The following is a 15,147-nucleotide window of genomic DNA, read 5'->3' on the forward strand; positions in this document are numbered from 1 at the left end:
CGAGCCATGAAAGTGGTCTCGAGGTGGCCATTGAGCACATTCTTTGTGACTGCGCGCTCGATATAGCACACAGGGATGGTCCGTCGTGACAACACGAGCTCGTGTTTGTGACGGCCCACTTCGTAAGGGAATTATTTTGTAATGCCGATTTCCCCAGTCTTCGGAGCCCCGCCTGACAACGGCATTGTCATACTTCTTGAGGACATCAAACTAAACATGTTGGCAAGATTCGATGCCGGCTTTTTCACATTTGATTTCCGAATGGATAGACAAAAATGACATGAGGAAATCAGCTACTACACGCACAACTACACACGCGCGCGCGCACATAATGTCGAGCACTTAGCATCGACGCGCTTGCATACTTGATTAACGTAGAGGGCCGAAGCAAACCAAATAAACCTTCTCTTTGAACACTGGAATGTGGCGCAACCCATTCATACATTACACAGGCCAATGCCCATTAGGTGTTGTTGGACGTGTCAGCATTACCTCCTTAGCCTCAATAATTCTGAAAATATGCAATCCACAGCTTCGAGATTAGTTTTTATTGATTTATATTGAACACACGTTCACCTCAGCGGTTAAATAACAAGGACCATTTTTTTTTCACAAACGGGAACAATTTTATAGCACAAGCTATTTGTTGTGAATCCGGCGACATCGCGTCATCATTACAGCCGTTGATACGAGCGAAGTAGCCCTTCTGTGGGATGTACCCATTTTGACCGCATGAAGCATTTGCCGCGCACACGCGTATGAGCTTAAACGGGCTATCAAACTATATTTCACATCAATGCGACGCCCCGCGCCTGTTTTGCTTCATCAAGAGATAGTTACAGAGGAAAGGCAACGAAGTTGTATCCAGATGCGAGTTCCCGGTTTGATAACCGGCACTGGAGTGGGAGGAAAGGCGTTGTAAAAGAGGTATAAAAAGATGTTTAAAGAATGGCAGTAAGGTCAATTCCATTATAGGCATTCCATGTATGCACCCCCCACAAGAAAAGGAACGCAGCAGGCCTTTTGATGCGATGACAAGTCCGGTCGATGCTGTAGAATTCTTCCTTTCAACAGAGTATACGATTCCACGACGGAGAGAATGATTGTATTTGTACATTGTGCTGCGAGCGCTGCCCCAGGATATCACATCCTGTTTCCTCATCACCGCAGCGGCTGGGGATGTCGGCCACTCCATATCCGCAACGCGTAAGCATTGGTGAACGCGAGGCCGACCATGGCCTACACAAAAGGGCCGCATCTTTCGGGGCTGCTTCGAAATCAGTCAACAAAATCAGGGTATTCGAGAGTACTATCGGTTTCCAACTCATGCCATAGCATCCTTGAGCTTCCTTGATTGCCTCGGTAGACTCGCCGGCACTGTCAATGAATTGTGCGTCTCCGTCATCAGTTGAAATTTCGTGGGCCATCGTGATTGGCCGGTGCATGGCCAGCCACGGCCAACCAAAAAGGGTGACGGGGCACAAAAAAAACGAATCGTATCAGCAAAGTTCTTTGCGAAATGAAATGCCTGCAAGTCTCATCGTCAGCATTAGCCTGGGCTAGCCCACTGCTGGGCAAAGTCCTCTCCCATACTTCTCCAACTACCCCGGTCATGTGCTAATTGTGGCCATGTTATCCCTGCAAACTTCTTAATCTCATCCGCCCACCTAACTTTCTGCCGCCCTCTGCTACGCTTCCCTTCCCTTGGAATCCAGTCCGTAACCCTTAAATACCCTCAGTTATCTTTCCTCCACATTACATACCCTGCCCATGCCCAATTTCTTTTACTTGATTTCAACTATAGCAGCGATAGCGTAGAGGCAGAGCACCCGCCTCGCGTGCAAAAGGGACCGTGGTTCAAATCCCGGTGCAGCGCAATTTTCCACCGGATTAGAAAAAAATCCGCGTGTTGATGAAATTTCATAAATAGGCCTGGAGTGCGGCCTGATCCCGGTGACCAGAACCGGTTACGCACTACCTCACGAAAGCAGGATTGACCACTCTGGTGCACTACTTACTAGTTGGCCACAACCTCCCATATGAATACAACAATCAAACCTGCAAATGTATGACATAAAAACGCGGTAAGCGGGATGTCACCAAAAAAAAAAAAATGTGTATGAACTACTGAGGCAGTAGCATTTGCTTCTGCGTCTGCCGGTTAATTATGTCTAACATTGTAATCTGCGACAGAGAGGACTGACAAAGGGAAGGCCGGTAGATCTGCTCTGCACTGGGTGAGGGGACAAAAGAAAAGGCGAGGAGAAGGAAAGAAAATAAGCCTCCGCATATCCCTTACAAAAATTGTTATATGATTTCTGTTGCGTTTTCATCGACCTTTTGTTGCCTCAAGTTCACTTTCTGCGGAGATGCAATTCAATATCACGTATTAGTTTTGCAAGTTGTTAGCGCACGCCCTGGATCTGGCATCTCGACAAGGATATTTTTTTTCGTCAACTGCGATATTTTCCTAGGTTCACGCCTCCTGGGACCCTAGCTCTCTTTGGCCTTGCAGAACATTCTCGACACAATGCGAAAAGAATACTGAAATTATTCAAGTTAAATAGGTGGCTTCAAACTTCAATTACAGAACTGTTGGCCCATAACACAGCGCTATAGCCCCGTGGTACGTTTCATAATTCGCCCGTTTTTAGTTGCACTGCATCAGCCTGCTTTAATGAACTGCGTAGTCCGTACGGGTTTCCCTTCGTTTCCCTACCAGGCACATGCGTGACGAATTTTCGTTTTCTGAAAGTCCCTCCGACTTGTGCATTTCTGGACAACTCGTAAGCTTGGGGAAATTGACGCCTCGTTAGGTAACGCGGCAGGCGCGAATCAAAGAGAAAAAATGAAAAAAAAAAACTAGGAGTGAGCGTCCCGTGAAGAACGTAAAGCCTAGTCATAAAAAAAATAATAAAAAGGAATAATGATGAGAAATGGGCACCGAAGCGCGTGATGGCAACCCACGCGGCTACGCTGGGTTCGTCGTCTGCTTGTCTGCTGAGCCGCACGGAAGTTGGATCGCGCCTCTATTTACTGCGAGGGAGCCACTGAGTTTTCAAGTATCGAGGATGAGAACTAGAGACACCAAATCCGGTGAGCAGAAAGCGAGCCACACGGGCTGGAGAAAGCGGCGGCAACTCCGGTGGCCAGCGGTACTAAAACCTAACACGAACCAAGCAGCGTACGGCGTGCTGTTCCCAGGATTCAACGCGCGATGAGCGAATTTGGCCAATGAACGCAGAGAGCAGGTTGTCTTGCGAAGGTTGACTGGCTGACGTCATGCTCCCTCATAAGTTATGTCTGTCCTCCGTGATGGGCGGTTCCTGCATCTCTGACAACGCTTTACCGTTCCTGCCATGGCGAGGCGCCGACTAAGTGAACTTTGTGGACTTCTTTCCCGGCATGTATGCGGCGATGGGACTAAATAATTCAGCGTGTGTGTAGCGATCAGCCCCTCCATCTACTCGGTTATTACGAAAGTACTACAGCTCAGTGTTGGCGTGAATTAATCAAATGGCAGGGCGAAACCAGGTGGAGTATCATACTGTAATACACACAGTGCGAGGAAACGTCGTCTGGCTAGGGGCGTAAACATTCTTGCCTCCATATAATCCCTCACCACAGGCAAATTTTAGGACATTTCGAGAACCGTATTGGTCCCTTATCCACTAATGAGAAAAAGGGTGGCTGGACGATGTCTGATGCACGTAATAGATAGCGCAAGGAACTGGAGTATATCTCGGATATATTTAATGGGTTTAAAACTTTGTTCTTCTAGTTGTCTGTGGCACGAGTGTTTGTTTATCTCCAAGAAAATTGTATTACACACGTGTAGTTGACGCTCTCGCAGCTTCAAACTACAAGAGCAAGCAGACTCATCACCAGTTTAGAGGAGCACTGAACCACTGACGCCTGCGGAAGTGTGCTTTGATGAGACAAGTAGCTGACGCTCACTTTCATTGGAGCCACTCTTAGAAAAGACATTACAGGGGGCCGAAAGAAATGGGATAGCATTTCGGGCGTGTGTGCGGCCGTACATGAACTGTAGGTTTTAACCGCCGTGCTGGAGCAGTGGCTATGGATTAGCGCTGCTGAGTTCGAGGTCGTGGGCTCGGTCCCGACAGCATTTCAACAGGGGTGCAACGAAAAAGACGCCCGCGTACTGTGCATTGGGTGCACGTTGAAGACCCCCAGCAGGTCAACATTAATTTGGAGTTCTTTACTACACGGCGTGCCTCATAATCACAACGCGGTTTCCAGCATTTACGTAAAACCGCAGAATTTAATAGATGGCGAACAAAAACAGATCGGAAACGGAGGATATATGATACGAGGCCAGTACTGACTGTGTTGTGGCTAGTAGATCACATATTACCAGAAACATCTCACGTGCACGCAAACCAACAAAACTGAAAACGCGGACGGACGACGAGCGTTTAGGCATGTGTGCGCATGCGCGCTGTGTATTTTTTCGTCTCGTCTTTCAGTACCCTTTCCCCGGTGCAGGGTAGCCAACCGGGCTCAGCCTGGTAACCCCTCTCTCTTTCTCCCTCTCTTCCTCAACCGTCAAGCGTTTTAGCAACGAAACCTTCAGCGTGATTAGTGCCGTGGGTGATGTAATGCGGCTGCGGCTGTTTCCTCGTCATGCTGAGATGTGGGTTGGCTGAACTTCAAAGTCGCGATTTCGAATTACCGAGGATTCATAATAATGCAATGCGCAAATATAGCAAGTATGTGAATTTCAGGCGCGCTAATCCTCTCCCTGACTTTTGAACGACACCTCCAAAGACAACCGAAGGTCTACGCTATGGAGTTTCTCAATATAACACCTAGACGGAAATCTGGCGCCACCGTCTATGGGAGTTTCTTAAAGGGTGCCTTGCCGTCATGGGAATGACGGTATGTGTGTCTGCGAGGCTCGTGTTGGCTGGTGTTGTAGCAGGCTTCTTCTAAAACGTGGATATGGCTATGCAAATAACGCGTTCTTAAAGTAAAATCTTTATAAAACGTTTTCATTCACGCATATTACATCTTCCAGTGAAGTTTACTTACCTACAATGCATAACCAAGCGAAGAAAGCAAGAACAGACGACAAACTGTTCCAATGTGAGCACGAATCTTGTCGTCTGTCGCCCAACTTTAGCAGCCCACTGATACTTTTTACGTTTCATAGAATTGTACATGCAATAACAAGTTCTCATAGTTAAACAAAACATGTATTTGTGTAGTAATAAAGCTAAAACAGCTTTCTACGTGCTGTTTTAGTAGAAAATGGATCATTGTAACAAACGGAACGGTGCTTGTGTGGCTCTCCGAGAACGATGCCAATCCGAAGTCACAATATATCGGCATTCCCATGCATACCACAGCGCAGCAGCGCCAGATTTCCCTCTAGGTAATATAGTGAGACACTGTATGGTCTACACAGCTTGAACCCATGACGTCACGCGGAAGAATCGAAATCCTGATGATTTCATAGGAGCCGCGAGTGAGGCTCAGCGCGATCCTCCTGCTGCTCCTCCTGCTCCTCCTGCTCCTCTCTCATTCCTCACTCACTCACTCACTCACTCACTCACTCACTCACTCACTCACTCACTCACTCACTCACACTCACTCACTCACTCACTCACTCACTCACTCACTCACTCACTCACTCACTCACTCACTCACTCACTCACTCACTCACTCACTCTGATGCATTCAATGCGAGCGCTGGCCATTCTGCGTTGCGCTACGCTCATATCACACAGGCCTCACATAAGGTAAATGAGATCAAACCGAATTATGGGGCTCAATATCGCAAAACAACACGTGGTGCTACGAGGAATTCTGTTGTGGGGAGGCTAAGGGTTAATTTTGACCACTCGGGGCTCTTTAACGTGCACCTACATTTCCCTACACGAGCGTACCGGCATTCCGCTTTCGTCGAAAGGTGGCCTCCACGAACTGGTATCGAACCGTGCGACCTCGTGCGGAGCAGCAAGACTCCTTAGCTACGATGCCGTCGCTTAAGTTTTCGTGGAAGTCAGGAGGCGTTTGGAGCAGTTTCAAAGGGACTGCTTGTTATCCCCACCCCCACCCTACTGCTGTTTTCGTTTAATGACATCATTCCGTGGAATACCGTCCCTACTAAGCCATGCCGTTTCTTTATCACTGTTTGTTATCCCCACCCCCACCCCATGCATTGCCATTTTCGTTTAATGACATCATTCCGTGGAAGACAATCCCTACTAAGCCATGCCGTTTTTGTATGACTGTTTATTATCCCCCCCCCCCCTACCCCACTGCCGTCTTCGTTTAACGACATCATTCCCTGCAAGATCATCCCTACTAAGCCATGCCGTTTCTGTATCACAAAAAAGGAGCGTTGCGTTACGTTTCGCTATCGAATTTGTTTAAAATGAATGTCATTGAAACGTTAAAAACTTGGGGAATATTTCACAGGTTCTCGTTTCTGGACAACAGTTTACGGGTGATCTTAAGCTGAAGTTGTCTGACACTGTCGAGTTACTTGTGACAAGGAATACTAAATCGAGACTGGTCGCTAGCTTCAGCATTTGAATTCACCTCGGTGGCCTGGTGGCTGTCGTCGTGCTGTGCTGCTGTGCACAAGGTTGCGGGTTCAAATGCCAGCCGCGGCGGCCGCCTGTCGATGGGTGTGGATTGCGAAAAACGCGCCTGTACCGTGGTTTGTGTGCACACGCTAAAGAAACCCATGTTGTAGAAGTTAGTGAGGATTCCTCGACTACGGCATCCCTCATAGCCAAATGTGCAGAACCGGGACGTCAAACTAATCCGTAATTTAGTCGCATCTCTTGAGAGAAAGTTCTTTTTTCCTCGAACGATTAATGATTTTAAGTCTCCGCCCGTTAGCGTATCTTTTTTTGGTGAGATGGAGCATATTAGAAATTTTAGTGATAAATTTTTGTCGTGTACGTTTCTGCTATTATGGCGGTGTCTAGTAATTATGTTTATTATGTTGCCCCTTCTGCGTGGAACGATTGATTGATAGATTGATTGCTTGATTAATTAATTAATTAATTAATTAATTAATTAATTAATTAATGGCTGACCCTCCCTGCTTTTCTTTTCCGTCGCGTCTCTTCTCTCAAACGTCAGAACCGGTTGAGCTCACATGAAGAACTCAGTAGCTCCTCCTGTACCTTTTTGATCTCTAGAATTCAAAGAAAGAAGTGTAGGCTGCACACCTAGATCAGACAACATAACTGTTGTCATTCAGTGCGGCTGTTCCTGCCAGACTATCCCGTTTCATTCACACTTATTTTTAAACTCAGTAATTTAGGTCCGAAACATTCTTAACCTGCAGGCGCTGTACTCCTGATATTGCATAATAATGTTCCACCGTACTTTTGTTTTTCCTTCTACATGTCCTCTTTCTTTCTTTTTGGGTTGATTTTTTTTTTGCGTTGTATAAAACGATACCCCCCCTTACTGAATGCATTTCAATGAGCCTGTAAGGTACGCTAAGTAAATACATAAATATGCTTAATAATTTGTGCACGCTAGAGAAAACTCAAGTTTTCAACGTTCTTTCGATTAAACTCTCGCGAAATTCGAAGATTTCGGAAGTAGCTCTTAGGCTTGGGTCTACATTTATTTGATTATCTCCTATATGCCCCAGCACCTTGCAATTTCGTTGTTATACTAACTTTGAGTTGAGGATTCCATACAGCACATATTATATGAGCAGACGCGCGGAATTACGCTACAGCGAGCGATTTACTTGGATTAAATGAGAAATTTTAGAAACTATATATGTTGCGTCTCTGACTTCTCCACAAGCAATAAATACTTCACTAATGAAGGAATCATAATATGAGGTGAGACCGTCCTGGCATTAAAGCCCATATTGCAGACATCCTTAAAGATGAAGATCGACAAAATTAATTCTGAAGAATATGTCAACAAAACAGCGCGTTCCGCATTATCTGCAATTAAACAAAAGTCACTCAATGCAGCCAACCGAATGATACAAAACAAATAACTCAAATAAAGACACGCTAAGTGCCATACATACATATCACTTTCATTTAATAATGTCATTAAGCCTTTTAGAGCATATAAATTTCGGTACTATTTTGCGTGGACTGTGTAATACGCTCTCTGCTTCCTTTGTGATTGCGCTTACCGTTTATCATTTCAATTTTTTGCTGTTGTTGTTGTTGAGCGAGTTGTCACGCGTGTCGATTCCGGCCAATGTCAAGACGTCACTAGCGACAAGTCGTGACTGCTGGTTTAATAAGTGCAGCGTGTTGAGGCCCTTGCAAATCATCTTTTAATGTTGCTGTGACTGGAGCGTTGCCGCAAGAACAGCTGCTGCTGTACTCTTGCTTTTAGATTGTGGCCGCCTTCTTCTGCTGCAACTCCAACGAAACAAGTGCTCGCTAAAAAAAACTTGCTGTGGGCCCGAGGGGCTCTGCGTCCCCAGTGCGGTCATTCAATGGCTTCGATGTTGAATTATTTTCGACCTCAATTTGACTTTATTCGGCACTTTCTATCTTCATAAAGTCGAAACCAAAAATAGTAAAATGCTGGGACAATTAGGCATGAAAATCTGCTAAGAGAGCAGTTGATCAGGTGTTTGCACATCGTAAATAGACAGAGCGAGAAGCAACCGTAAAAAAGTGTCACTCGATAAATTCAGTCATTTGCATGTTCACATTATTGAGTGGCCTATGTACCATCGTTTGACGATGGGCTTTGATACCAGCGCTGAATACAGTTTTTGTGTGCGTGCGCATAGCTTTAATTTGTGCCGTTGATTTCTTTTTAGATGTAGATAACATTTTTGCTAATTACTCTGGAACTTCTGTTGCTGGTGCTCTGTTGACTTGTGTCCATTCGCAGAAACTGCAGAACGTGCCCTTACTCTTTCGTGTCTGGTTGCCCATTTTTCAATAGTTATCTGTCAATATCTACATTCGCTTGCTCTTTTGTTGCGGGAATGTTCTCATTTCAACTCGCTGAGTCATTCTTGATTTGCTAACAATAGATCTCTGCGGGGACCCCGGCGACAACATATTTGATAAGTGTGTCCAGCTACATCCAAGTGAATCAGTCAGTCAATCAGACACAGCTGTCACCGTCACAAGTCATGTCTCGCGAAGTAACTTCATTCTTAATTGAGGCTAAAGTGTAACATGTACGGCAAGATAAAAAATAGGCAGCGCTTTTTATTCCATAAAATGAACAAGGTTGTGTCACAAGTTCAGTGCTCTTTGATGTTCTTTGATTCTGAACTTTCATATTATGCCTCTCCTCAAGTTGGTTCACTGGTAAGGCTGACGCTGTAGCAGAAGTTCGACGGGTAGCCATGGCTGATTTATTCTTTAACTATAAAAATTTTAAAGCATATAAAGAATGTTTTGATATACTAATTCATCTGGATAAACTTATATAGTGTTCCTATTTCGTGTTGCTTTAAACTGGAGCTGCACTTTTAGTGCTCATCTCTGAAAAAAGTTAGAACGGAGAATTCATTTTGATTCGCATCCATGGCGCCGTCTTTGATGAGGCTTCTCGCATTTGAAATAAAAAGTTAGAGTCTACCACGGTAGGAAGCAGACCCTTGCTTAAGGCGATCAAAGCTTTCTTCGAGAAATCTAAAATTTTCAAAATTAGAAAAATAACTAAAGCATCTAGTTTACCACTCTATAACTCGGTAATGAAAATGGTATCACGAGTCTGTGAACTGAATCTATTGGACATCGAAAGTGGACAAAACCGGTGTATTATATATGGTTCTGAATTATACCGCTAAATTCTGAGTAGGACTTCTGAAAAAAAAAGTTTGATAACATTGTCGAAGTATCCCATGAACTGTAATCGCGCATATCAGAGGTACTCTGTAGTGGGCGCAGTTTACAAAACTATCATATATATATATATATATATATATATATATATATATATATATATATATATATATATATGTATGTATGTATGTATGTATGTATGTGTGTGTGTGTGTGTGTGTGTGTGTGTGTGTGTGTGTGTGTGTGTGTGTGTGTGTGTGTGTGTGTGTGTTTGGTGGAGGGTTATTGATTTATGTGCTTGTAGCTTCGCAATTCCTAAGTTACCAATTTCCGCCAAATAAAAAAAAATATGAGGCCTCAATTCGAAATTTAGTTTCCTTAATTCAGGCGGTAGAGTTTTCTTTTCTCTCTTAAATGCAACCCATGTCATTAACATTCGTGCAGCGGTTGTTTCATAAAAATTATTTCGGCGTTTCGCATGCATTTCAACTAGGGAAATCGGAATAGACCTCGAAGTAAGGACTCACCTTAATGCAGTGAGTAAGAACGCTGTCTTCCTTCTGAAAGGCTATCAGTTTTAAAGTACCGGCCTGTACAGCCTAAATGCTAGGCGAGTCTCGTGGCGAGATTGAAAGTAATTAAATTTTGCATGACATGAATGAGCTCTCAAAGGTGTGATAGCTTTAAGTCGCCGCCAACCGAGAAGAACAGTTCCCCCTTTTTTTTTTTTGAGCTTTGCACCACATGTTGCATCGCACATATAACACGGCGCGTGGTCAGCTGACAGCTTCAGTTAGGCTACCAGTCACCTGTAAGGTTTCTTTTTTTCTTTTGACAGCACATACGACACGCGTAACCACTCACGGTGTTTGGGCACTAGTTGATTGTTCACTTAGATCTCTAGTACAGCGGAAATTTGGGATAGTTAAATATCCGTGATCATCCGATAACATCGCATAAAACTAGCGGCGAATATGGAAGAGACGTTGCACATGGGCACGTCAGTAGCTCCACGTGCCAGTTGAAGGATTAGGAGTGCTCAAGAGGACTTTCTGCTTCAATTTTTTGTTCGAAAGGTTTGTTAAACGAAATGAGCAATGTTGAAGTTCATTCTCCAGGTAACCTCTGGATCGATTCGGCTAATTATACTGCATTTACTGTATCTTTTATAGTAAAAATCGTTTGCGGAAGAACTACGTTATATATAGATTATCAAATCTTTTTTTTCAAGAAGCGCCAATTTAAGATCTTGATACTTCTTTTCCAGACTTGCCTGCGTAAGCAATAGATGTTGAAATTCTCCAAGTCGTATACTTGTTAAAATTTCGAAGCGAATAAGGTTGATCGAATAATTGCTGCTTACAGAAACAAGATATGAAATTAATAACATGCAGGGCATCCAAGAACTACAACTTTGTCCGCTTTCGACCCTCGAGCCGGTGCCGTTTACAAACGTACATTACAAAGTTTTTGCTAACAAATCCCGTAGTCGTATAAGTGGCAGTTTGAGCATTTCTTTAACGTCGCGACTCTCCAGTGTTCATCACCAACTGAGGGTCTAAGTGGAAAATCGTGTTTCTATAAGCAGCTTGATTTCACACTGTACCTGACGTAATATGGATACATGTCAACCATGGTCAAGAAGTTGACGAAGACTCATATGGTCAGGCAGCACTCTATAGAAAGCGAGTGGTTCTAGTCAGTGAGCAAGTCAAAATTTGATTGGCGTTTCGCAACCCATGTGGGTTCCAAGTTAAAAGTTAACAGAACCTTTGACATTCTGAACTGAAGTTTGGGTATCCTTGGTTTCCATGATACTAACCCACATGGACGCTCTTGGTTCTTATGAAAACCGTTTGGGTTCCGAAACGTGCTTTCAGTTGACCTTTGACTTGGAGCCCGTCGGAGTTGCGAAACGTCAATGGAACCATATGGAACCCATAGGTTACCCACAGAACCTATCGTTTACGGAACCCGTACCTAGCGAAAGGCGTATGAGTTCGAAAAAAACGACCACTTAAAAAATGTTCCGGTCAGCTGGCTAATTCAAAAAGTTTAGGATCACATCCCCTTCTTTTTTCTCAATTGTCAATCAGTATGGTGCTTGCCACAAAAATATATTTTGTTCTTTTAAGCTATTTGAATAGAAATGTCGCGGTTAGTAGATCCGAGGCAAAGTTTTGCAGTAACGCGTGCAATCTGCATACTTAATTGAGAACCGCTCACACTGTGATGTAGGTGCACGCGAGAAGAAAAAGTCAGTGCGCGAAATGCCAGTCGCAACCGCTTTTTTTTTTTCGTGTTGACAGCGTACGTCAGCGTAGCTTTCGGGATCTTCATTTTAACTGTCAAGTGTCTTCACGTTCGTTACGCCGTACGACACCACCGAGGCGAAGAAAGCAAACAAATAAAAACACAAGCTAAAAAAGAATGTGCACTTTGACGTCTGTTAGGTTGTTGAATGCGTGCTTAAGATACGCAAGCGCTTAACGTACTACGCGCAACCAACATGGCTGATCTGGCTGATCTACTTTATTCGCGTCTGATTCGCCCGGAACAGAATGACGGCAGTATAAGAAACTCGCCTATTGTCAATGCCAAGATACACAGTAAAAAAATGTGTACCCTCTGGGGATTCTATTGTGTCTCAAGAATAGCCGTCATCACTCATGCGTATACACTTCCTTAACGCTCTGCACTCACTAGCTTCCTGTCAGGAACGCTATGTCGCGCGGGGGGGGGGGGGGGGAGGGGGGGGCGTGACCTGAAAGTAGTGGGAGCGTGGCGTCCAAAAAAAGAAGAAATGCACGCAATATAGATGACGATTATTATTGGAGGGCGTGATAAAACCCAAATGGTGCAATTCTTTCTTCGTGAACGTTGTCCAACCGCGACTGCCATGCAAGAGAGTATACAAGGGAAGCAAGGGAGTAAATCTGATTCAAGGAGTACCACAAAGGAGTAGTTGCTGGTAAGGAGTATTATTGCGACCCAAATGATGATGTTTCACTCGCAATACTCCTACAGTCCAACGCTCAACCACCAAATGACAATGGTTTTGTACGACTGTCGATCGCTATTAACCTTCCTCATATATGTTTCTTATGCATAAATGACGGCCTCTTGTAGTTTATTTCGGCGGACATAACTTCGTCTTACGTACTGCTTTAGAATCTGCACATTTTTTTTTTAATGAATAGAACGCTGCGAGAGTACTGTCACTGGCGGGACAATAGATGTGTCTACAGCAAGATCTCCCCCTTTGTCGGCCGTCAAATGTCAGAAGGATTCAGTGACAGAAAGAAGTGGAGTGCCATTCGAAGCTCAGAGCGTAATGTTGTGGCTTTGGTTGCTGGCAATGCAAAGCTGTAAAACACCGTAACCTCATACAGCTGACAACAGAGTCTGTTGGCCGCACGCTTTTCTGACATGCCGCATAAATTTAGTCTTCGACCAAGGACGCCGAAATATTGTCGTGCATAACCACTCAAAAGCGCAATCCACGAGTGATCTCGCTTTCTTTTTTTTTTTTTTTGTACATAGATGCAAACTTCATGCATGACGACGCTACTGAAATTACATGAGCGACGCTACTGAAATTCAGTGTCATTTCAGGCTTAGCTTTCGTCACATAACAACGGCAGTCATTGCCATCGGTTGCGCTTTCTTGGTGTGTCGTTAAGTTCTCCACATATTTCTATCATAGATGCTTAGTAAAGTCACGGGAACGCGCACTGAACGGTACGTTATTTAAACGTTGCCCAAGGTCTTCATGACCGCGACGAAGAAAATACTTCTCAAGTGGTTATGATGTGCCAACGTGCTCATATGTCAAGGGCGTTCGGTGTAGGTCTGAAGCGCCTTCATAACACTATGAAGGTAGGTTTGGCGCCCAATAACAGCAACCTAAGGTTCATATGCCGAGCTGATTAGTCTGCGCCCCTATTTTTACGTTGCTGTCTCAGTCAAAAGTTCAGAGCTTAAACTCACAAGCCCTTCCGCTCGCTATGACTATTGCTTATCGACTGGTACCTTCGATCGTTATCTTTCCGCTCGCCATGACGATCGGTTCGAGGCTGCTCTAAGATAGCGTGCTTGCGTACGAACGACTTTGGAAATCCGGGGCGATAAGCGCTCATCTTTTCTTCTCTACACCTTTGTTCAAAACCACTGAGTCGCGATTCCAGCACTTAGATCCTCTGTGCGCAACACAAGGCTGTTAATCACGGAGTACCAGAACGATGACACCTGCTCCAAAGCAGGGCGGCTCCATACGGGGAACTACGCACCTACGGTTTACGGCAGTGAGCGTCTCCCAGTCAGAAAAACGGTTAGAGAAAAAACAAGCGGAGCGGAAAGCGGAGGCCTTACTTCGTAGGCGTTCGCGGTCGCAACCAGCAGGAGGAATGGTAGCAGTGACAAGACGAGTAACTCCTTCTTGGATGGCGGGGCGCGGGGCCGCTTAGTCCATCCCATGGTCGGGCTCGTCGTCGACGCCTGCGCGCGGCAAGCACACACACAGGCCGTCGTCGTCGTCCACCACCACCCCACCAACCGTGCCGTAACAAAATAAAACGATTTTTTTTCCTTCTGGCACGCGCGCGACTCCCAGCGGGGCCCCCTTCACACTGCGTGTCTTAACAACCTGCAGCGAGGACTACCAAGCCGCGGCTGGGGCTGACATTATTTATCGCGCAAGAGGACGTCAGTAATTGCGTAGGCCGCCACGGCGGCGCAGCTAGCAGCGGCGGCGGCGGCAGCAGCCAGACACTTTCAAGATGATCACGCTTTTTTCGTCCCCCCTGCCCGCCCTCTCCCGCAACTCTTCCTCGGCACGCGCGCGCGCGCGCGTCGTTGGCCCCGGAGTCACAATCTTTGGCTCTTTTGAGCACTCGAGTAGAGTATGGTCGCTCACGGCTCACGGGGCCCCGAGACGGGCGACGTTCTCCATTGGTCGAGCGCCGCGATATCGCCGTCCTCCCATTGGTCGGCTTCGGAGAGCTTGAATGCGTCGTCGCCATGTCTGTGAGCGGAAGAACTCTTTTTCTTGGCGCAGTCGGCGGTGGTGCCGCGGCCGCCGCGCTTTGATTGAGCGTGTTCTTGAAGAGGCAATGCGCGAAAACACGTTTACGAGAGCAGCTGCACGAGAGGCACCGTGTTTCCTTCATCCGGGATGAGTGGAATCCGCGACGAGGTTTTCTTTCTTTCTTTAGGAGCACTTAATGCAGCTACTGCTGCTCTTCTTGCACCCGTGGGTTGGTGTCTTACGCTAAAGGTAATCGTCGGATCGCGAAATACAAAATAAGACTACGGCGAACAGAAGTTTTCTGTTGTCACGCTACTTTCGGTGCATGATTATCCTTCGCAA

The 15,147-nt window shown here is 45.5% G+C and overlaps 1 protein-coding gene across 1 annotated transcript in view; it reads right to left on the reverse strand.

The window, feature by feature from the left end:
• Nucleotides 1–14,411, reverse strand: part of LOC142557515 (uncharacterized) — a 115,319-nt gene extending 100,908 nt beyond the window's left edge. Inside the window, exon 1 of the mRNA XM_075669424.1 lies at nt 14,151–14,411. Within this exon, the coding sequence (XP_075525539.1) occupies nt 14,151–14,255 (105 nt within the window). The 5' untranslated portion in view covers nt 14,256–14,411. The remainder of the gene's footprint in view (nt 1–14,150) is intronic.
• Between the last annotated feature and the right edge of the window lie 736 nt (nt 14,412–15,147).

The sequence above is a fragment of the Dermacentor variabilis genome, chromosome 9, assembly GCF_050947875.1.
Source record: "Dermacentor variabilis isolate Ectoservices chromosome 9, ASM5094787v1, whole genome shotgun sequence".
In the NCBI taxonomy this organism is placed as follows: domain Eukaryota; kingdom Metazoa; phylum Arthropoda; class Arachnida; order Ixodida; family Ixodidae; genus Dermacentor; species Dermacentor variabilis.